Genomic DNA, 21,831 nt, shown 5'->3' with positions numbered 1-21,831 from the left:
CTGTACTAGCCAGGTATTTCTACTAAACGGATTAGCAGTTCTGTATGTAACAGCATTGAGTTTCTAGTTTCCTGTCCAGGTCTGAGGGTTTACATTCCATTAATATGGAAGCCTCCAACAGCTCTCAGGGCCTAGTGCGGGACTCCCTTTGACCCCAAACGTAGGGGTTTCAATAGAAGATGCTTCTACTCTCCTAGCCCTGCAGATAAAAGAATAAATTCTCAGGGAATTGATGAGGCTATCAGGCAATGCTCAGAGGATGAGGTCCTGCCAGGCTTGGCTTGCTCAGACTTTGCCATTGCTAATTATGGAGCTCTGCCAGCTGGAGCAGAGAATATGGTAATGTGTGGTACTAATTCACCATCAACTTCAGAGTAGATAGGCTGTTCTGGTTTGAGTTTGGGCACTACCACTGTTACGGTAGAAAGGGGTGGTGGGGATGTTCATCATGCCAGGGCTGTCCAAAAGTATGATGCTGTTAAAGAAGAATGTTTTTTAATTTTTGATTTACAAGATTAATATATCGTAATATGTCTATCAAAGTAGGGCCAGCTGCCATATCCAGGTGGGCTGTAGTCTGTGCTTGATCTCCTTCCATGGGATTCTTGTAATGTTGAGGGGGTGTGGTGGTCTTTCTACATGAAACTGCTTTAGAACTGTGCTCTCGGGCATTGCCATCTTCTTTTTCCTTCCGGAGCAGGTGCCTGCAGGCCGGAAATGGATTGGGCCCCGGGGGGGGTGTGGGGTGCACCTTTCAATCCTTAAGTTGTGTGGAGTTGGAGAAGGTGCCACCGGCTTTGTTCGATACCCACCAGTCCTTTAAACATCAGTAATTATCCTGTCTTCCCACAATTGAGGGGCAGCTTGGGCTTTGCGGTTCAGATGATTACAAGGAGACCATATACTTCTTTTCTGAGAACAAATGACTGAGTCCCCACAGCTCACTGAGACTAAGGTGGTACAGGGGGCTTGTTGTGGATCTGCTCATCTTCCTGATGCTATGTGCCTTATTGAAGCCTCTGTTGCACCTGAGTGGAAGAGAGCATGCTACTGTCTGTGGGTTGTATCTTCTAATAGCCATAACCCAAATGGCAGCATAGTCAGTGGGACGAGACAATAATTCAGCATGAGAAGAAGAGTAAATGTGCAGCTGGGGCTAAAATGGCAATAGTGATAGTTTAGAAAATTTGAAGATCAAGGACTTGGTTTGAATTTAAGTGAAGGTGGGTAGGAGGATGAAGAGGACCCCATTTCTTTTCTCACTCCAGAGCTGCTGCTTGTTCTGAGTGGAATTGTTTCTAGAAGACACATCTGTGAAGGGCTTGGGTTCATGGCCTGACTGAGAGCTGGGAATGATTGGCATGGTTTTCAAAGGGGAAATTTCCCCTGCTCTCTTCCCATCCAGTTGTTGACAGTGCTTTTAAAACTAATGGCCTGCGAACTATAGACATGTAAGGAAATATGACTTCACTCAGTGAAGTCTGTAAAAACTGGCCTGTGAAACTGCTGCCATGGGAGGGCCATGAAGTCATCCTGTGGCTGGCTAACTTTGATCACTACAACCTTTTGTAGTCATTTCATACAAAGGGCTTGTATACATGTGAAGGTTTCCAGCAATAGAGCTCTTGCACTTTGAATTCACACCCTACTTTAATCCCAGTTAACTTGTCCACGTAGGCCAACCATAGGGTAATAGATTGCCAACTTCAGAGCATCAGCAAATTTCAGTAAGCTTAGGAGCCAGTCCCTTCCTCAAGGCACCATAGTTAAACAACCCTGTCCATTTGTGTAAAATCATCGTTAGAAAAGAGACACTGCCCCTCCCCATACCTATCTAACAGAACAAATTAGGTTCATAACAGTAAAGGTTCTCTTGTTGTGTGATGGCTTTGTTCCAGTCGGCCATCTGTCACTTCTTGTCTCTTCCCCTTAATATAAGACTTGACTGGTTGTGGTACAGAGTAGTGGTAGGGATGGGGCTTTGCAGGTAACATGAAACTCCTCTTTGGTGAGTAGGGGGTAGAAGTTAGCTCGGCTGCCCTGGCCAAATTCCATTTTACACATCATTGTCTCCAGAAGGTTATTCACGAGGCTTCAGCATTCCTTACTGCAAACCCTGTCCTACATTGCTGGGTCCCTCCACGTGAGCAAGTTCTTCTGAGCACTTGTACTTCTAAAAGCAGTTTTGCTTTTTTCTGTAGGAGTGCTGTGTAGCTAACCAAATAAGGTAAGCTCCTGCTCTGTGAGCAGGGGGTTTGTGCTGCCTTCTCTCACCTACTCCACTGTTCCTCCCGCTTTTCCCCCCACCAAAAAAAGTACACGGCGAAGATTTCATTGCAGTACTGATGACTGTCTGAACCCAGAATAGAGAGCCCTGAAATGTAGGTTGCAAATTCACCTCCGACTGGTGGTTTGTGCAGAACTTAAATTAACTGCTCTGGGGCTGGGTGGATAGCGATTTGTCTCTTGCTGATGGGACATCTTCTGCTCGAATATTTAGGTTTTTGAAGAAATGTTGAGTCCAAAAAGCAAGTAGATCCTCTGCCTGCAGTTCTCCCTTCTGACAGGGTTCTCATGCACTTCTGAAGCGCTTCAAAAGGTGCACCCAGAAGAAGAGGGTTCTGTGACTGATTTGGCACTGTATCCAAAGGGTAGCCAAGACAGTTGTCACAAACTCGTTCTGGTGCTGTGCATGGAAGGATCAGCCCTTCATAGCTTCAGGAGCTGGGATCTCTGTGGAGTGGAGAGGTCAGAAATGAGGAGGCAGATGGACCCTTTGAGCAGGGTGGAGTTCCCAGATACAATTAGATTAGTCTGGCTTTTGACTGCTTGTTTGGTCCTATAACCATAGTTGTAACTAGTGGCGATCTTGCTGGTTTTAGTCAGAAAGTGCCCCAGCTCTGTCTGGAAAGGCAGAGGTGGGAAGAACTAAGTCAAAGGAGTCTGGTCTAGGACAGTACGTCCCACCCACAGCACACCACTCCTGGGAGGTCAAGATTATCCTGGGGCATCACATTAAATTCAGAAAGACATAGCTGTTTGTCTCCCTCAGTAATTACATGGTGCTTGTTAGGCATGTATACAGTCTAACCAATCTCCTAACCGCATACGACCCCCAGTCCTGGCTACGGAGCAGGCGAGTTCGTCAGAGCTATCCCCAGTCATGGGAGAGGGCTCACAGACATGTTGCTGTGTCGTTTTCTGCTCAGTAACAGCAGGAGATGCGTGGCTCGCAATGCTCCCACAAGACCAGGACTTAAAAATGAGCACTCCCCTCACCCCCTTTCTCCCGTCCCTCCCCCCCCAAAGTGAGTTTAACTGACTTCTGCCCTGCAATTACAGCCATTCAAACCCACTGGGGCTCTGAGTTTACATTCTTTACTGAGGCACACTGTGTAATTATATATGTATAATGTGCTGCACATGCATAAGTGTTCCTATCGTATGCTCCAAGGAGTGGGGGGATTAGAATTTCTTGCTTCCGTTGACTTGGAGATGAAGGATTTGGGAGTGGGGGATGCATTTTCACCTTGCCAAATATGGTCTTTTTACAGTGGCTCCTGCATTGCTGTGTGCTGGGAAGCATCCACTCTTCCTGTGACTTTCCGTGGCAACAGTGTTGTAGTGCAGGAAGTAATTCCTTCCTGCGCTATGACTTGCATCTTGCATGCAATGCAGAGCAAAACATAACCAGCATCACTCTGTTCTTGCTCATAAATACAGCTCCTGATATTTTCCTTATTTTGTGCTATGGCAGTTCCTGTAGGGATGAAATGCAATTGTGGCCTCCTCGCACTATACAATATTTGGGAAGTTTGAAAACTTTGGGAACTTTCTGTCTCCCTTTTACAAAAGGTTTAAATGATTTGCCCAAGGTCACACAGGAAAGCTGAGTTGGAGTCCGGGACTGAAGCTGGTTCTCCTGCATCAAAGCATTTTTCCACAGTAGCATGTCCCCCACCCCCTGCCCTAAACAGGACGGCCTAGCAGCTTAGTGGCACAGAACCTGTGACCCTCAGATAAGCATTCTTAGGGCTGTCAGGCTTTGGTCTTTGGAATGCAAAGCTGAGGCCAGTACAGTACTGCACACCATGGTGCATTATAAGGGCATGCATACACCCCCTGCTGTGCCCTTTGTCTGCTGCATGTGCTTGGAGTAGTGCTGCAGAGATGGTCCAGTGGTCTCCTGCAGCCGTACTAGAAAGAGCAGAGCGAGTTAGTCAGCTTCTGGACAAAGCAACACACATTCCAACATCTGAACTCAGTCACTGTTTCAGCTGCACCTCTTTGGAGTAATTGGAGTAATGTGGAAAGAAGTCCGCAGGCCTCCCTCCCATCTGTAAGAAGGCTGTGGTCCATCCATCAACTGCCATGGCTTTTCTGAGTAGAAGCAGTCCCTTAAGTACTAGGCTAGTGCCCTAGGCTGCTCAGAAAGCCATTAACCAGTCCAAAGAGGGGGAGGGCGACAGGTTGGTGAAAAGAACATTTCATGTTTTGTCCTCATGGGGTTAACAAGCTCCCTATTAAGGGGAGACAAAAGGGGGGAGAGAATCTCTCAGTTTTATGGCTTGGAAAGTTCAGCCTCCAGAGCATTCCTCTCCTCCCGTGCCCCGGCTGCCTCTCTACAGCTTTTATCCCCATTGTGCCATGGCTGTGGAGTGGGAGCTTTGGCCTTTGTCAGGCTCTGCCTCTCTCTTTCCTTTGGAGTACAATCTAATTAGCAGCTCAGCAACCAGTTCAAGCATCAGGGTAACCATTTTAATGGGCTGGAGGTTTATAAGTGAATAGAACTGGGAGGTGGAGCAGTCGGGATTTGGGGAAGACTGGAGAAGACCAGAGTGCAGTGTATTGAACAACATTTACCACGTGCGCAGGGGTGCAGAATGGGGAAGCCCATTGATATCCTGACCTCAGACTATGAGTGGGCAGGGGTGTGAGAACATGGGGAGAAACATGCATCCCAGGGAAGAAATGGAAGCACTCTTTGTGGGGCCCACATAATACTATCCCATAGCTTAACTGTGTCCTGGAGGAGGTTTTCCTGATAATTTATGAATTTTTCTTCTGTTAAAAGCCCTTCTGTTACTCAACAATGCTTCTAAGCAAGATTCTGTGACAAGAATATTAGAAGCCTTCTGGTTTTCCTTGAGAGGCTCCTAAATAGGTACTCAGAAGTGACAAACCACAGAATGGAGGTCTACAGCACTGCATCCCTCCCCCCATGCATAGCAAAGGAAACCTGGCTGAAGATGTACAAAGAGTGTACTTAGTGCTACATAAGACATCATCTTTAAATTGCTCCCCATTCCTATAGACTAGCGCAATACCAAACTGAGATCACAGTAACTAAACCACTCTTCATGGGATGCTGCCTCCCAAGGCTATTCTAGGGACCCCCTTTTGCCTTCCTGAAGACCCTTCCATGTTTCACAACTGCTTGTTAACAGAGTCATTTCTTTTTTCCTGCAGCCACTTCCAATGGGACTCTGGATGGCCTGGAGAACAGAGAAGGCGGGGTTTGCCAGACACGGTCCATGAAGATTGTCATGAAAGTAGGGCAGGGTGAGTCACTCAATGCTTAGCGGAGTTCTGCCATCGGATATCAAATCAGCATCGAAATGTACTATGGTTACACAGCCTCTTTAAAATCCAACTCTGCTGAAGTGCACTGTTCAGTCCTCTATGGGAGCTTGACAGAGTGCTATTGTGAGAGCAGGGCCAAAGCTCACAAAGGAGTCTCGTTTAGGAACTGAGCTGGCAGGAAGGAAGGCTTTGTCTTTCCGCTGAATTCTGTCCCAGTTGTGACGCTTTGGGGGAGGAGGTGCTAATTTGCTGTCTTCATTCAAGGTCATTAACTTGATTGATTTTTATAATAAATACTGAGGTGCTTGCACATACTTAGCTCATAAGGTGCTGTAAAACACAGTCTGTGGTGGTGTAACTGCTGGGTGCCCCAAGTTTTGCTTCAGATATGCTCAAAGAGGGCAGTTCTATGAAGTCCCCTTTCTTCCAGCTGTGATCATGCTTCTTCCTCAAATGATTTAAATGCCATTTGGATTTGGAAGAGGCTTAAATCATGTGAGATTAACACCCAGTCATAGTTTAGGATTCTGAAGCATTCATGGGATTGGCCAGTCAGGCCCCCATGGAGGAGTGATGCTAGTTAATTATTAGATGAGCTGCTTTCCCTCCTCTCCCATTATTGAGCATCCATTTTAAGCTTTCCCACAACAGGACCATCTTGACAAACAAAATTACACTGAGTTTGAACTTATCGTCAAACTGCCTCAGTATTAACTTTGGTGCTGATGCTCTGTTGGTGTCTGAACAACTTTGTATAAAAGCCCCTTCTTTCCACTGCAGGCTCCTTTAGGAATATGAATGGTTAAATGATTAATTGCTTAACCCAGGGGCTGTCAACTGGGGGTATGCGTACTCCGGGGGTACCTGAGGAGGCCCTAGGGGGTATGCATGGATGGGTGGGGACAGAGCACTGCCATGGACCACACACTGCCATGCAGGCAGTGCCTACTTGGCTGGACACGGGGTGGGGGAAGCTCATATGTGGCGTCTGCTGCCGCTCTGCATTCGGCTACATCCTCCCTTCCCTCCCCCCAGCTCTGCATTCAGCTCCCATGAGTACACTGATCCAAAAAGTTTGAAAACCCCTGGCTTAACCGATCAGCTCAATGATAACCAGTTCTAGCTCACCAGTTACTGTTTGGCATCAGTTGGAGTCTGGCAGGGAAGCCCTGCCATGCCACAGCAAAAACCAGAAGGTGGCAGGGCAGGTGGGAGGGAGAGATGGAGAAAGGAGTGAAGAGGAAGGGAAGGGGAGAGGAAGGGGGACTAATACCTAATAGCTAGGCTACATGGACCCCGTGTCAGGGGGCTTCCCAGAGCCCCTGTTCTCATTGCACCTTGTTCTCATAATGCTGAATGCATCTATTCATCCCCAACTTGGTTTGAGGACTGGGCCAGAAACTAGCTGTGCCCATGAGATCAGTGGACTATGGAGATGATTGACGCTTCCATGGTCTGCAGACGGGCCCAGCTGAGTCCTCGGCCTTCCTCCATGCAGTACATCAGAGGGTGCCATCTTGCCCACTGCTGGTTTAACAAGCCTGGATTTGTGCTGCCAGTCACCCTAGGAATAGCTGCAGATCTGTGACCAGTGCTGGTCTGAACTATTCTTGGCAAAATGTCCAGTCTGTGAAGCAGACGCTATACTCAAGTCTGAATACTTCTGCACCTATTTCAAATTGGAACTTTATGAGAAAGTCCAAAAGACTTCCTCCTTCTTTTTACCCTCCTGCTTATAGATTTCATAGATTTAAATTTCATAGACATTCAGGCTAGAAGGGACCCTGGAGGATCATTGAGTCCAGCCCCCTGTCCAGGGGCAGGAAGTCAGCAGGGATCATAGGTTCCCAGCAAGATAAACATCCAAAAGTGTCTTGAAGGCGTTCAAAGTGGGTGCTTGAACCACCTCTGGAAGCAGTCTATTTCAAACCTTCCTTATGTCCAGCCTGAAACGGTCGCAGAGGAGCTTGTGACTATTCGAGCTTGTTGTCCCTTGGGGTGCTCTGGTGAACAGACGTTCCCCCAGATCCTGGTGAACACCCCTAATAAACTTATAGGTGGCCACCAGATCACCCCTGAGCCTGCGCTTTTCCAGGCTGAAGAGCCCCATGGCTCTCAGCCTTTCATCATAAGATCTGGTATCTTGACCTCTGATCATGCGCGTGGCTCTCCTCTGCACTCTCTCAAGCTTCTCCACATCCTTTTTGAATTGTGGAGCCCAAAACTGGATGCAGTACTCCAGCTGTGGGCTCGCCAAGGCCGAGTACAACGGGAGAGCTCAGGATCAGGTGCTTCCCCCCATAATAACATGAACTACAGACTTCTTGGAAGAGACGCAGGCAGCTTGTCAGTAGTCTAAGAAACACTCCCGTGTTGCATAAAAGGAACTCCTTGTAGGCACTGGGGATTACAGATCCTATAAACCAGGTTGCCTGGGGTAAATACTGCACTCTAGAGCTGTAGCTTTATGCAGGGCCTCCTCCAGGCATCCATGTGCTACAGACAGCAGATATAGCCCAAACCTTGGCAGCTCAGGCCTCTGACTTTAAGGTACCTTCACCTCTCCCCGAGTTAATAGTAACACTGCACCTGTCCACACAGGGGATTCCACATCCTGGAGCATTCACAAAATGAGCTGTACGTTGTATTTTAAAACAAAATGCATGTATTGGGGACCCTCATCATAGGTTGTTCCTCTCAGAGCCCTGCTCTCAATTAGCTCTCCTTTGAGCAGCCCCCTTCTTGCTCTGTAGGTGCTGTCAGTCTGTCATTTTGTGGTCCTCCTGGACCCCTCCTGTGAGATGGGTGGGGGAGTCGTTTCTCCATTTGTACAAACAAACTTCACCTTCTGTGCTGTGATACTCTGGAAATGATGTAATTACTGCTTTGAGCAAAAGGCACTTCTAGAGCTGCAGCCCCATTCCAGGAGGTGCCAGCCTCTGACTTTCCTGACCTTTCCCAGTGCACTCTGGGATTCTGCAAGCGGTCATGACTCCGGCTCGGGAAGGGGGCAGCTGTGGGAACAAGGCCTAGGTGCTGAATTCTTCATGACATCTGATGCTTCCTTTGGAAATGCCCCCAGAGCTTGGAGCTGTAGTGCAGCCACAACCTGTCTTAGTCCTTTAATTGTACACTGCGGGTAATTTTTTCTGATGGGCAGAGCTCTCCAAAAGCTTCCTGTCCCCAGGCTGTGGAGTTCTGGCCTCCAGGGCTGCTGCAGGCTGGACTTCAGCCACCTCCCTAGCTGCTGAGCTCAGGGTGGCTGCTTTTTATTAGTCTGCTTTGCTCTGTTGGGGCCAATATTTATAGTAAACTCGAGGAATAGCAGGGCAGCCCTGGAAGATGCAATTCCCTTTGCATTCCCTTAGCTGCCCTTGCTAGAAATTTCCTCAGGCGCAGTACTGGAGTAAAGGAGGAACTTCTTGAACAACCACCAAAGAGACAATGCTTCTTTTCCCAGTATTGAAATGCTCCAGACTTGCAGCGCTGCTATACTCTTTCCATGTGGCCTCTCATTGCTTCCACCCCATCCCACCCATAAAGTCAGTTCTTGATCACAGCTAGCATCCCCTGTCTCAGAGAGCTCACACACTTAATTGAAACATAGGTGGATGTGAACAGCAGTGGACTGGTAAGGGTAGCAGAGGACTTGTTAGGTCCATGGGTTTTGTTCTGTTTGTTTGCTGTGGTTCTGTTGCCTGTGATGTTAATGCTCCTTTGAGGAGAGGACTTGGCTTTGATGTTGCCATTTCAGTCATTTTTGTGGGGTGACCGCTTTCCCCTTCTGCACATGTCACACTTCCCAGACCTGAGGAGATGGTGACAGGAATTGCTTATCTCTGAGGCTGCTGTTGGTTTCTAACATTTGGGCATCTCCCACACCTGAATTTGGTCTGCTTGTTTGCAGAGTCACAGCTGGAGAGCAGAGGAAGTGTGTTGGTGTCTTCCCCTGCCTTTACAATGGTTGCTTTAGAGTGTACAAAGAGAATAGAGGGCCAGGAAAGAAGGGTGGGGGGTACAGCTGCCACCAGGCAACTGGGGTGAAGCTGGCTTGCCTGTACGCCAGTCTCCACTGATGCTTAACAGACCTTGCTGAATAGGACTGGCCCCAAGTAAGCCATCTCATTCTGCCCTGGTAGTTGCCTTCCTGTTCTGTGACATTTTCATACTACCATAGGGAACACCTTGCATTGTTGGTCAATGAAAAGCAAATATGCTCAGGGTAATGGACGGTGGGTCTGGTGTATTCTCCCAGTAGTAACCACAACTGGTTCCTTTTTGCACGAAACTCACAGGTGTGCTGCTCTTCACAGCTAGACTATGCTGGCAGTGGAAGGGCACATGTTAGCTCCCTTCCTGGCTGCAAGATGCAGCCAAAACAATCCAGCTTTGGGCAATTGCTCCTAGAGCCCACGTGGAAACGTTATGAGACTATATGTCTGACGGAGCTGTCCAAGTTGTGCTGAGACCTTAAAGTACAGTTCCAGAGCACTGAGGCCCAGCAGCTTCCCCTCACTGGTTGACACTGAATTTGTTGCATTTTCCAGTGGGAAGACTTTGTGTTTTCTTTCTTATTCCTTTCGGATGCAACCTACTTTTTATTTATCCAAGCATTACTGCTAATGGAGACATTTCTTATCCAACATCCATGACTTTTGCAGGCAGAGCAGGATTTCCTGTCTATGAATCCAAGGGCAATGTTGAAATTGCTCTTAGCTAAGAGCCATTCAGGTAACAAGCTTGAAGCAGGAAGGCTGCCTCTGAAGCATGCGAACCTTGTCACCAACATGAGGGTTACCCCTCACGGAGACTGGACATTCAGTAACGTAGTGCAAAAGCACACGAGCCTTTGACCTACTGTGGAACATTACACGAATGTTGCTTGTGATGTCCCCAGCTCTCATACTTTTACTACTGCCTCCCCACTGAGTACAGTTGCCTTGTTCTTGTGTGCACAGCTCAGCTCTCACCTGAGACTGTCATTGGTCATCTCCTGCTGGCTTTCTGTTTAGAACCTGCACTCCATTGATCCCATTCCCCTGTAAAAGAAGTGTCTTTGTGTCTACTTCAGTTCTGCCTCCTATGCTGAGACTGCACAACCTCCCTGTCCTCCTTCAAACCTTGCATTTTAGTCATGGTCCCTCAAATGCTGATCTTGAGAGTGAATGCTACTCAAAATCAGTGGCATTAAATGCCAGAGCTGCCTTGGCACTCCCCATGTCATTGCAGCAGCCCTACAATCTGATTTCGCCTCTGTGCTTCTTCCTCCCATTGCCTGGCATTCCTCTAGCTTTGTCTGCCATTCTCCACACAGTCTAAGCTCCTCAGGACAGGGGTTGTGCTTTCTACTATTGTTATGTCTTGCAGCATGCTGTTCAAATGTAGGATATGTGAAATGAAGCTGGCTGCAGGCTGCACTTCAGATGAAAAGCCTCCATTTCTGGCAGCAGCTCATGAAAAGCTCACTCTCTGCTCTATGCACCCTCCCTTGTTCTGTCTCTTCCCAAAGAGCTCTGTGCTGTTTCCCTCAGCATCCATTTGCTGTCCCCTCAGATTTGTATAACTGGGCTGGCTTCTTGAAGCTGGGACTTTGCAGGACATGCAGTGGCTCGCGGTTGCACCCCAGGAGGAGAGGGCTTGCAGGCTGAGTTCAGGAGAAATGCTTGCAGCTGTTCTGCTAGTATCCTCCATTAAAAACAAACCAGGCTGAGTGCTTGCTCTCAGAAAACACAGTTGGGCTGGGAGTCCTCCCTTCAAGCGTGTAATGTAGTGAGGAAGAAGCAGCATGGGAAGCCTCCCTCCCTGTCTGTTCATGGGGCACCATTTTCTAATCCATATTGTGGTAGTACCAAATAACCCCAGTCAGGATCAGAGCCCCATTGTACTACACACAAGGGAAGACGGTTGTTGTCTCTGAGGTTGCAGTTATTTAAGAGAAGATCAACTCTTGAATAACAAGTGATGGGGGAGGAGATAGGATCATGTGGTCACACGGGTTAGTGACATGTATGGCTCGGCCGTGGTCCTGATGGGGCTCTGAATTATCATAGTTTTAAATCAAATCTCTTTCCTTAATGTGCAGTTCGGCAGTTGTCAGCGGGTGTTGCATTAGAGGCGAGGCTTGTGGAGGAAATGGTAGTGGCCTTACCGATTTTAATTCAGGGAAGCATTCCCTGCATGTGGGGTTATGTGGAGGAAACCACAGGGACTCCGAATGACTATGTCAAATATGGGGCGTAACCTCATAACCATCACACATCCTCTAATTAGAGGGAATTGCTGTGAATACCATATTGAAATTGGGACCTGTACCTGGCTCCTAGCTTGTTGGTAGGAGAGAAGGAGAAAAGACAAGGCTCTGGGTCAGGCTCTCAGCCCCTGCTCACTGGAAGGAGAGAGAGATCTTGTATCATTCAGGTTCCCCCTGTCTTTCTCTAGCTGGTCAGCCTTATACATGGCATTCTGGAGCTGGGGAGCATGAGAATCAGGGAACATATTAAAAAGGTGCCCTCATGGGGTAGGGAAATGGGCCAGTGTCACAGCACCCGTCTACCGCCTGTGCCTCTCCCTGCCAATGCAGGTGCAGTGCTGATCCCAACTCCAGCACGCTTGTACAAATGCTGGGTGCTGCCTCACAGCACCTTTGCAGACAGTGTTGGGCATGGGTCCTCAGTGCCAGGGGGAAGGTGCAGTTCAAAGCAGTAAGTGCTGGGGAAAGAGTGGCTGCCCTCAGTATTTTATTTCAGGTTCCAGACTTAGATTTCTCATCCAGCTTCTCCTTCCCTTTCACAGATCCGAATGCTGTGATCCCAGAGCAGCTGACAACCAGTCGGCCCAGCAAGGAATCGGACAACACGATGAAAGTTGTCACACAGAGTCCACGCAACAAGGTCCCTGTGATAGAAGAACCTGGGAAGCCAGGTAATTGTGCAGAGCAAGCTAGGGAAGGGGAGGACTAACTCCAGAATAACTATGCTCACGGAGGCAGAGAGGTGTTGTACTAGATCTGCTATAGATAGAACAGAAGGGAGTCTCGCTCTTTTGGCAGAGCCTTCAAGGAACCCTGCTTTAAGGTCAGCGACTTGGATCCAGTATTTGTCGGGTCTCTGTAAGAGCCTCCTGCAAACTTCACCAGCCAGGAATCACTCACTCTCCATTTCCTGAAGTCACTGCTCAACCTCTGGAGCTGGACTGTGGACAGAAGCTCCCAGAGCCCTGTTCAGTTTCTCAATGCCTTTAGCAGTATCCTAGGAGGAGGAGTGTGGCTTTTCTGCCTTTTTAGTTTCTCTTCTGTTTACTGAAGCAGAGTAGAGGGCTTGGGAGATGGAGAATGCTGGGATGTTTAAGCTGAACCTATGTGAGAGCTCTTTGAAGGTGGTTTCCTGAGTTCCTGACCCTGCTGAGAGGGAGAAGCAAAATCAGATGAAGTGGGGAAAAGCTGCTCCATTTCTCCACCTCTGATACCGACAGGCCAAACAGCCTCCCCTCAGGGGCCTGGGGCAGCCTTGGCCTGGGGTCAGAGAGAGGTGGGGGGGTCAGTAACAGGATATGGCAGGTCTGCACAGGCTTCAGAACCCACTTCCATTAGAGCACTCGAGTCTGCAGAGGGGGAGCAGGCACCCCTGGGGTTTGTTCTGATTATAGACTGGATAGGAACAGTTTTCTGTCTCCAGTCCAGTCAGGGGCTGTGAGAGGATAAAACACAGGAGAGGAGAGGTGAGGAGAGGATGAGCTGTGAGATCTTGTTTGTGAGTGTCCAGGATTCCTCCCAGATGTTGCCATACTGAAAGGGGCCAAAGGCCTATGGGATCATTGGTGTGAGGAGTCCAGCATATGCAAAGGGGTGGGTGGGACAGTGTAGACACCTCAGCAAGAGTATGTAGTTACCTGCAGAGTATCTGTCTGTCTAACTATCTGGAGTTGGTGGCTCAGATGCTCCCACTAATCACATTGCTGCCCAGCCCATTCAAAGCAAGCTGACAACCAGCTTGAGGCAGTGAGGATGCTGATGCTGCAGAAGGGACCCTGGAGAAATAGCTTGCAGGGGTTGCTAGCTGCTTGGCGCATCAGAATTTGGGAGTGATATGGATACCAGACCCCTACATTGATCCTTGAGCCATAATCCCTAGGACAGACCCTCCTTTCCCCAATGCTGCCAGAGGGGCTGAAGAACCCCTTCCCCTCTGCATGCTGGTTTTCCTTCTTCAGTGGGGGAACATGCACTTTGAAGGGAGAACTGTCAGTCCCCTGAGCCCATGGGATGATGGGATTTGAGCTCCACAAAATTAATTTAACAACTGTTTTTCTTTCCCCCTTCCCTCATCCCAGGTTCTGTTAACCAGGATGGCAAGGAAAGTCAAGGTCCCAGTGATGGATTCTTCAGCTCCAAGGTAGCAGTATTTGCTGCCATCGGTGCTGGCTGTGTTATCTTCATCCTCATCATCATCTTCCTCGTTGTCCTCCTGATCAAGATTCGCAAGCGGCACCGGAAGCACACCCAGCAGCGGGCAGCGGCTTTGTCACTCAGTACCTTGGCCAGCCCAAAGTGCAGTGGTAATGCAGGCTCAGAACCCAGCGATATCATCATCCCCTTACGGACTACAGAAAACAACTACTGCCCTCACTACGAGAAGGTGAGCGGGGACTATGGGCACCCCGTCTACATCGTCCAGGAGATGCCCCCCCAGAGCCCAGCCAACATCTACTACAAGGTCTGAGGAGCAGCCTCAGCTACCCACCAATGCAAGAGCACTAGAGAGCTGAGGGCCCTGGGGGCAGCTGCTGGCGCTCCCCACCAGTGTGCTCGCTCCGTGAGGGAAGAAGTGAATCGAATCCCATGGCAAGACAAGGGGAGCGCAAGGGTCTCGCACCAGATAGTGGAATCACTCGCTCGCACACTCTCTCTGTTCTCCCTTTGTATTTAGTTTTGTAGTTCTCAGCTTTTGTAATCCCGAGACTTGAGGGTGAGCCTTTAGCATCCTCCTCTGCTGCTTCAGACTGCATCCTGGCTCTGTTACCCATCCGGCCGTGATGCGGCCCTAGCGCGTGCAGCACCCAGCGTGCGTGGGCTTCGTGCCTTTCCTCACTCTCGGACACCACTGGTGACACCAGAAGACTCCACTCCCACTTTGTTTTTTGGGATTTTGCCTTTCAGCTTCCTCATCTATATTTTATTACATTGAATAATCTTGTGTGTGGGGGCTGCGCCCTGGGTGGCTTTGGTCCAAAATGGTTCTGGGAAGTCGGATGAACTTGGGGGCTGCGGAAAAGAGCCTCCTACTCGGCTTGGAAAGGAGCAGCTTGGGGAGGCAGCCTTTGCCCAGGCACAGCAAGGATGCAGAGACCGTGCAGGGAGGAAGCTGACAAACCCGACTTACTTATTATTATTATTATTTTAATTTTTGTAACATTTTTATTTTTGTGAATTCTTGGTGGGACTCTGAGCCGCCACCCTCAGCCATCTGGCATACTCCCCTCCCCCTCTGCCCCATCTGCTGTGGTGGGGCCTCCTGGCCACAGGACACGGACTCATGCCTTCTGCTGTCGTTGCCATCCTAAACTTTTTGTGTTCACAGTTCGTAGCCGTTGACTCTTGTTTTAGTTTCTTTTTAAAAAAAAAAAAGAAAAGAAAAAAAATGTATGATGTCTTGAACGGTCAGTATGTGTGAGAGGGCTCTGCCTCCCCCACACAGAGCCAGCAGCCTCCTATCCTTTCACCACATGGTGACTCTTGTGAGCCCTCTCCCCCCTAGAAAAGGTGCGTCTTCTCCCCAATGTGCACCCCGCCTGATCTCATTTCTTAGGATGGAGAGTGGCCGGGCTGGTTTCTTCAAAAGCAAGAGGAAGGTAGATTCATAGATGCTAAGGTCAGAAGGGGCCTCAGCAGATCATTGAGTCCAACCCCCTGCCTAGGCAGGAAAGAGGGCTGGGGTCAGATGATCCCAGTCATAGGTGGTAGTAGGATGGCACTGGTTGCCCGTCTCAGGCTACATCTAGGACTGTGCTGAGGGGAGACAGGAGGGAATATCCAAGACCTTAGGCACAGGTTTCATCCCTGGATCCATCATTTGAGCACATTGTGAAGTGGGTTGGGTCCTTGGGTTCAGGCCACGGTGCTTCCATTTGGGAGGGGGAAGAGGAAAATGGGCCTGAAGTTGTTACTTAACATGTGCTCAGGAGCCTAGAACAAGGAGTTGGGGAGCAGGAGAACAGAAGGGAGAACAACCTATCTGCATGGAAGAGGGAGCAGCTATTATGTGGCTAGTGCAGTTGGGCTTTGTTTCTGGGCCTTGGCTGGGATAGACTGGAGTTGGGAGAAAGCTCCCCATACCACTACTCTTCTCCAGAGGTCATCTAGACCCCAGTCTGCCCTTGCTCATCTCAGTCTTGCTACAGAAAGAAGCTGGGCCTTTTTTTCCATTGGCATTTTAATTCCAGAACTCTTGCCCATTGTCTTCTCTGGTTCCCTAGTGACTGTCAGGCTTGAGTGGAGACTCTCATATTGCCACTTGATGCTCCACCAACATGTGGATGGGGCATAGGAGCTTGGAGTGCTTAGGCCATGGCACAGTGCAGGAGCTCCCATGTCAGTCTCTCTGGATGCTGTGCTGGGCCCTTCCCTTCCCTCAGCCTTTCCCATACATATGTGTGGTGTGAGCTCAGCTCCTTAGATTTGCTGAGGCCCCAAATATTGGAAGTGCAATGCAGGGCAGAGAGTGGGGGGGAAGGTGGGCAAAGTTTGGTGAAGGGAGCACAGAGAGAGCTGCAGGCAGAAGGGCAGATTTGGCCCCTGCTGATGACACTAAGATGTGGGGGGATGTGGGTGCACTAGAAGGGTGCAATAGGCTACAAGCTGACCTTGACAGGTTGCAACGGTGGGCGGATGAGAATAGGATGGGGTTTAACACTGATAAGTGCAAGGTGTTGCACATGGGGAGGAAGAACCGGCACCACACTTACAGGTTGGGGAACTCCCCTCTTGCCAGCATGGAGACGGAAAAGGATCTTGGAGTCGTCATTGACTCGACGATGAACATGGGCCGGCAGTGTGGGGAGGCAGTCAAGAAGGCCAACCGTACCCTGTCATGCATCCACAGATGCATCTCGAGCAGGTCCAGGAAGGTGATCCTCCCCCTCTATGCGGCACTGGTCAGGCCGCAGCTGGAGTACTGCGTCCAGTTCTGGGCGCCACACTTCAAGAGGGACGTGGACGATATGGAAAGAGTTCAGAGGAGGGCCACTCGTATGATCAAGGGTCAGCAGGGCAGGCCTTATGAGGAGAGGCTACGGGACCTGAACCTGTTTAGCCTCCACAAGAGAAGGTTAAGGGGGGACCTTGTGGCCTGCTACAAACTGGTCGGGGGGATCAGCAGGTATTGGGGGAGTCCCTGTTCCCCCGTGCGCTCCCAGGAGTGACCAGGAATAACGGTCACAAGCTGGCGGAGGGTAAGTTTAGATTAGATATTAGGAGGCGCTACTTCACAGTCAGGGCGGCTAGGGCCTGGAACCGGCTTCCAGGGGAAGTGGTGCAGGCTCCTAGCCTGGGGATTTTTAAAAGGAAGTTAGATGAGCACCTTGCCGGGGTCATCTGACCCCGGTGCTCTTTCCTGCCAAGGCAGGGGGTCAGACTAGATGATCTACCTAGGTCCCTTCCGACTCTAGCTACTATGAAACTATGAAAGCTCAGTGAAAGAGAAGGCATAAAAAGCACAGAACAAAGTGGGGAGCACATGCCCCAGCAGCTGGCCTGTTCTCATGACGGGGGTCTCTTGGCCTAGTGCCTGTTCTCTCTGGCACAAAGACCTCCTTTCCAGGGGGCAGATTCATAGATGCTAAGGTCAGAAGGGACCTCAATGGATCATCTGAGTGCGACCACCTGCCTAGGCAGCAATGGTCCAGATGTTGGACCAGGAGAGATGGGGTGTGGTGGAGGGTGTGATGAGGTCCTGTTGGAAAAGGGGTGCTTTGGTCTGTGGAAAATGGCCTCCTGGGACACTGCTCAAAGGGAGCAAAGGTTGTTAGGGGAAAATGGGAGCTCAGGGCCAATGGAGCAGCTGTGGTCCACCCCAGGCAAGGCCAGGAGCAGCAAGACACCCTCTCCCCCATCCCCTTCCAGGCCTCAGCTCCAGGCAGGGCAGATCAGTGGCTGGAGCCATCACTGCCTTGATAGTGGGTGAACCAGAGCCTTAGAATCGCAGGAAACTTAAGCTAATCTGATCACAGGACCCTCCCTGCTGTCTCAGTGAGTCGCAGCAGAAGGGGAGATTGTTACCCCAGGCGCACGCCCAGCTGCCACTCTGAGACATGGCTGTATCGAGCGGTTTCATTTAGCACCTTTTGATCTCACCCCGTCCTCCCTCCCTCCTTTCCTGCCTCCCAAATGCGCCTTTCCTTCCCCATCGGGACGTCTATGCAGGATGCCATGCTGTGCCGCAGAGCTGCCGGGCTGGGCAGAGTGTTTTGCTGAGGTGTTTCTAAAGGGCTTAGACAATAGTGCACTTTGAGGCGTGCTCAGTGGAGGTCAGCCAAGGTGTCCAGGGTTTTCAGTGCTCTGCAGAGGAGCAACTGAGTCTGCTGTTTAAAATGGCAAAAAGCTTCTCGTTGTGTCTTAAAGAAAAATTTTTCCCCCTTGTCCCCAGCATCCTGTTTCCGTGAGGAACCCAGAAACAATCATCCAGATTCCTCCTGCAGGAGAGAGCCCAGTCTGGGAATGATAATGTTTAAAGAGCTGTTTATTTACAGGGGGTTTCACCTCACAGCCTGGAAAGGAGCGACTGACAATGGTTTTGAGACTCAGCTAGGGGCTGGGGCTGGGGGAACGGGTGAAGGGAGGGGCTAGGGAATTACAGGGAGCCTGGCAGATGCTATACCAAAAGCAAACACGGATATTCTACCTTTTTAATGTTAGCTCTCCAGTGTGGTTGCTGTCCCCAAGTGCAGTGTCTTCTCTCCATCACCCCCACCCCTTCCTGGGGTCCTTAACCCTCAGCTTTTAATTGCTGAAGGAAACAAAGCAGTAAGACAAAACCACCAGCCACCAGTAGAGAATGGGGTGCTACTTAGTCACCCCGACCCACCCAACTAACTCCTTTTGCTGTGGGCAGCTGGAAACGCTTGTAAATAATGTGCCAGGGTGAAACCTGAGCTCCGATCTTTCTGAGCACCTCAGTTTGCTGGGCCCTAAACCTGGGTGTCCCTTTTGTTCTTTTCATTGAAAGAATTGAAGTTTTTTTGTTGTTGGTTTTTTTGTTGCTGTTCGTGTAAATACTAGTCTTTTTTGGAAGAAATAATGTAAAGACGTTTTGTATAAACTCCGAATTATTTTCTGGTTGCTTTTTCTTAGAAAAACAAATGAGAACTAAAAAAAAAATTAACCACGAGAACGGGTGTAAAACATTGTCATGCTACGATCCAAGTCAGGAGGCTCGTTCGAGGGCGTGTGTGCGCGCGCAGGCATGTGTCCCCTGCGGCCATGGGGAATCGGGTATATGGGGCGAGGTGCGAACTGCCTAGATTATTGGATGAAAATCCAGGTCCCAAAACTGTTCTCCAAAAGAGATGGGGAAGTTGGGGGAGGAGCTGCTGCATGAAACTGGCCCCAGGGGCCCAGATTGGTCCCTTAGGTGTTCAGCCCCTCGCTGAGCAGTATAACCTGGAGTGTAATATCTCTTCTGGTGCCTGCAGCATAGTGCTCCTCCCAAGAATATTTGGAGCTGTGGTCGGCATTCCCCGCTTTGTTGATATAATGCAGGATCTTACTTCCAATTAAAATATAGTTGCTTAGGACCCAGTTCAGGCTGCTTCCCTCTTTCCTGATCATAGCTAACTTTCCAAGCTATCCTCCTCACAGCCCCCAGCCTCCTTGTACCTACCGCTCCAGGAGCTGGAGTCGTATCATTCTCATGTGAAGATCTGATCGTAAGTTTATAGATGAGTTTCTTGCCTTCCTGGTTGTGGAGAACAGCTTGTAAATGTGACCCAAGACTCCAAGGCAAAAAAGAAATAAACAGAACCTCAGACTTTAATTTTAAACCTCATGATTTTTCAGCCACCTCCTTGCCTCTCCCTCATGCACTGGGGGCCTGACTCCTCACATTTTAACATGTGGGGGCTTCTCAGTGTGGTGGCTTTGCTTCTCCTACCCCTTCTTATTTTAAACTGAAGAGTGCAAGTTAAATGCAAACTTTTCCTGTGCTGGAGAAGGCCCCTTGTGCCTAACTAGAGCCCATGGTTGAATGGGCTCATTGGTTCAGTGGGCCAAAGGATCATTGGTTGTGCAGGGAGATGTGCATGTGCCCCGTGGAAACCATCTCCAGGCCCACGGGAAGGCTTGTCTCTGCTCTTTGCAGCTGGTTATTACTTTCCAGGTGCAGCTCCTAATGTTCAAAGCTCCTGCATTATATCAACACAGCAAATCCATGGAGTGTCACTTGTGCAGTACCTGGTTCTCTGTGGAAGGGGAAGTTAGCAAGCTGAAGTGAAAAGGGGCAAGAGACCCTGGTGTCTCTGTGGTAGCGTGCGTGCGTGCACAAACACCCTGTAACGTGGCATGCTCCCACATTTCAGAGATGTAAAAATGCATCCATCCTTGGGAGTGTGTGTACATACCAAGTATATGCAGACACACCCTGCCTGACAGATGAGCCCTGAACACCATACGTCACAGCCATAAGCACATTTGGGTCATCTCATTAAATCCCATGATCCAGTATTCTGAAGAAAAAACACTTTCCCTTCCACTTTCCTAGGTAGCAAATCTCAAGTCACGTGATCAACCAGTGGTGCTGCAGCCCCCAGCTGTTTATGCCCACCTGTGTTGGGGCAGAGATGCAGTTAACATCTCCCAAGCATTCTGTCTGGATCATGCCCTTCCTCTTCCCTCCTCCATCCCAAATAGCCCTCCTGACACTAACCCTGATGCTGCCAGCAGCTTCCTCTCGATTTGTAAGAGATCTGAGGTAGCAGGTCCCGGGACCCTCCTGTGAATTGCTGGGGTTTCTGTTAGTCAGATGCAGGAGGACAGCTAATGAATGTGCTGGGAGTATGTTAGCTGCCCTGCTGATGTACTTCTTGTATGCAGAGAATACAAATGCTCTTCAGCCACAGCACAAAGCTAATGACGGTTTAACGTTTTGCCTTCATTAATGGAATTAATGCATTAGTGCATGCTTTCTCCAAGGCTCTCCACACAGAACCATCCACTCAAGCTTCTCTTTGGCAGGCAGCAGATAATTTGATTTAAGAAGGGCTCCAAAATGAGAGTGCCTCTTCTCGTGAACACTTGTTCCCTTCCTTTGCTCTCCTCATTGTGAGTGGGGGGGGGTGTTTCTCCCAGCCCTTGAGCACAGTGTCAGCGGGGCCCAGCAGCTCACTCCCTGGTTGATCATCTTGTGACTTCCAATCACGTTCCATCCATGCCTTTAGGTTTCAGTTTGGTTCCTGGGCCGTGGCCCAGAGTGCTGGGTTCACTCAAATGATGCATTCTCTTGTCGTTCCTTGTCACGTTTCTTTTTAATTCTTTTGCCTTTTACACAGCTGCTTTCACCTAGTATCATATCATCCTCAGTAATCAATAATATGGAATCTGAATTCCATGGAGCCATGATGGAACCTGATATATTGTTAAATAAAAGATTTTTTCCTATGGAAACTGGCTGTCTCCCGTGCGCTTTTGTTCTTGCCCCAGATTCTCTTTGGAAACCAGGTGATGCTGTGAAAGAGGCAGGGACAGGTGAGCTCAGGGAATTGATAATGGACTAGTAAGCAGTATGCCTCGGGGTGATGCCTGCTAAACGTGTAAGCATTAGGGCAGACTGATATTTATTTTGACGAGTATTAAAAAATGGTCATTTGCATAAATACTCCTCTGCCTGCCATTGTTGTCGTGTCTCTCCCCCCCCAGTTGACTGAGCTCTTCGGGGCAGGGTGCATGCTGGCTCCTTTATTTGCACTGCACCCTGCGCGGTGTGGGTGTAGGTATGGTGGGGAGGTGGGGGAACTGCTGCACTGGTTGCTACCACAGTATGAAAACTGCCTCAGAACTGATTGAAGGGTTTTTTTTAATGTCTAGCCCCTGCTCATTGGTCTTTGTGGGAAGTGATTTTTTTTGTAAAGGGGACTGCCGTGTACTGACATGTTCCGGCCCACATTGCGCAATTTGCAAGTACAATTTGGCTCTGATGGGTTTGTCACAGCCCTCAGCCAGGAAGCAAATGTGCTATGAGGCTTGAACTCCCTGCTTTTCCAGGG

The 21,831-nt window shown here is 49.5% G+C and overlaps 1 protein-coding gene across 1 annotated transcript in view; it reads left to right on the top strand.

Moving 5' to 3' along the window:
- EFNB1 (ephrin B1) overlaps nt 1–21,232 on the top strand; it is a 103,603-nt gene extending 82,371 nt beyond the window's left edge. The window contains exons 3-5 of the mRNA XM_090059678.1: nt 5,470–5,562; nt 12,376–12,504; nt 13,912–21,232. Of these exons, the coding sequence (XP_089915804.1) occupies nt 5,470–5,562; nt 12,376–12,504; nt 13,912–14,300 (611 nt within the window). The 3' untranslated portion in view covers nt 14,301–21,232. The remainder of the gene's footprint in view (nt 1–5,469; nt 5,563–12,375; nt 12,505–13,911) is intronic.
- Nucleotides 21,233–21,831: the final 599 nt, after the last annotated feature.

The sequence above is a fragment of the Crocodylus siamensis genome, chromosome 8 (genome assembly GCF_052110815.1).
Source record: "Crocodylus siamensis isolate JL-2025a chromosome 8, ASM5211081v1, whole genome shotgun sequence".
NCBI lineage: Eukaryota > Metazoa > Chordata > Crocodylia > Crocodylidae > Crocodylus > Crocodylus siamensis.
Note: the sequence above shows the minus strand (reverse complement) of the source record. Positions and strands in the feature narration are given on the sequence as shown.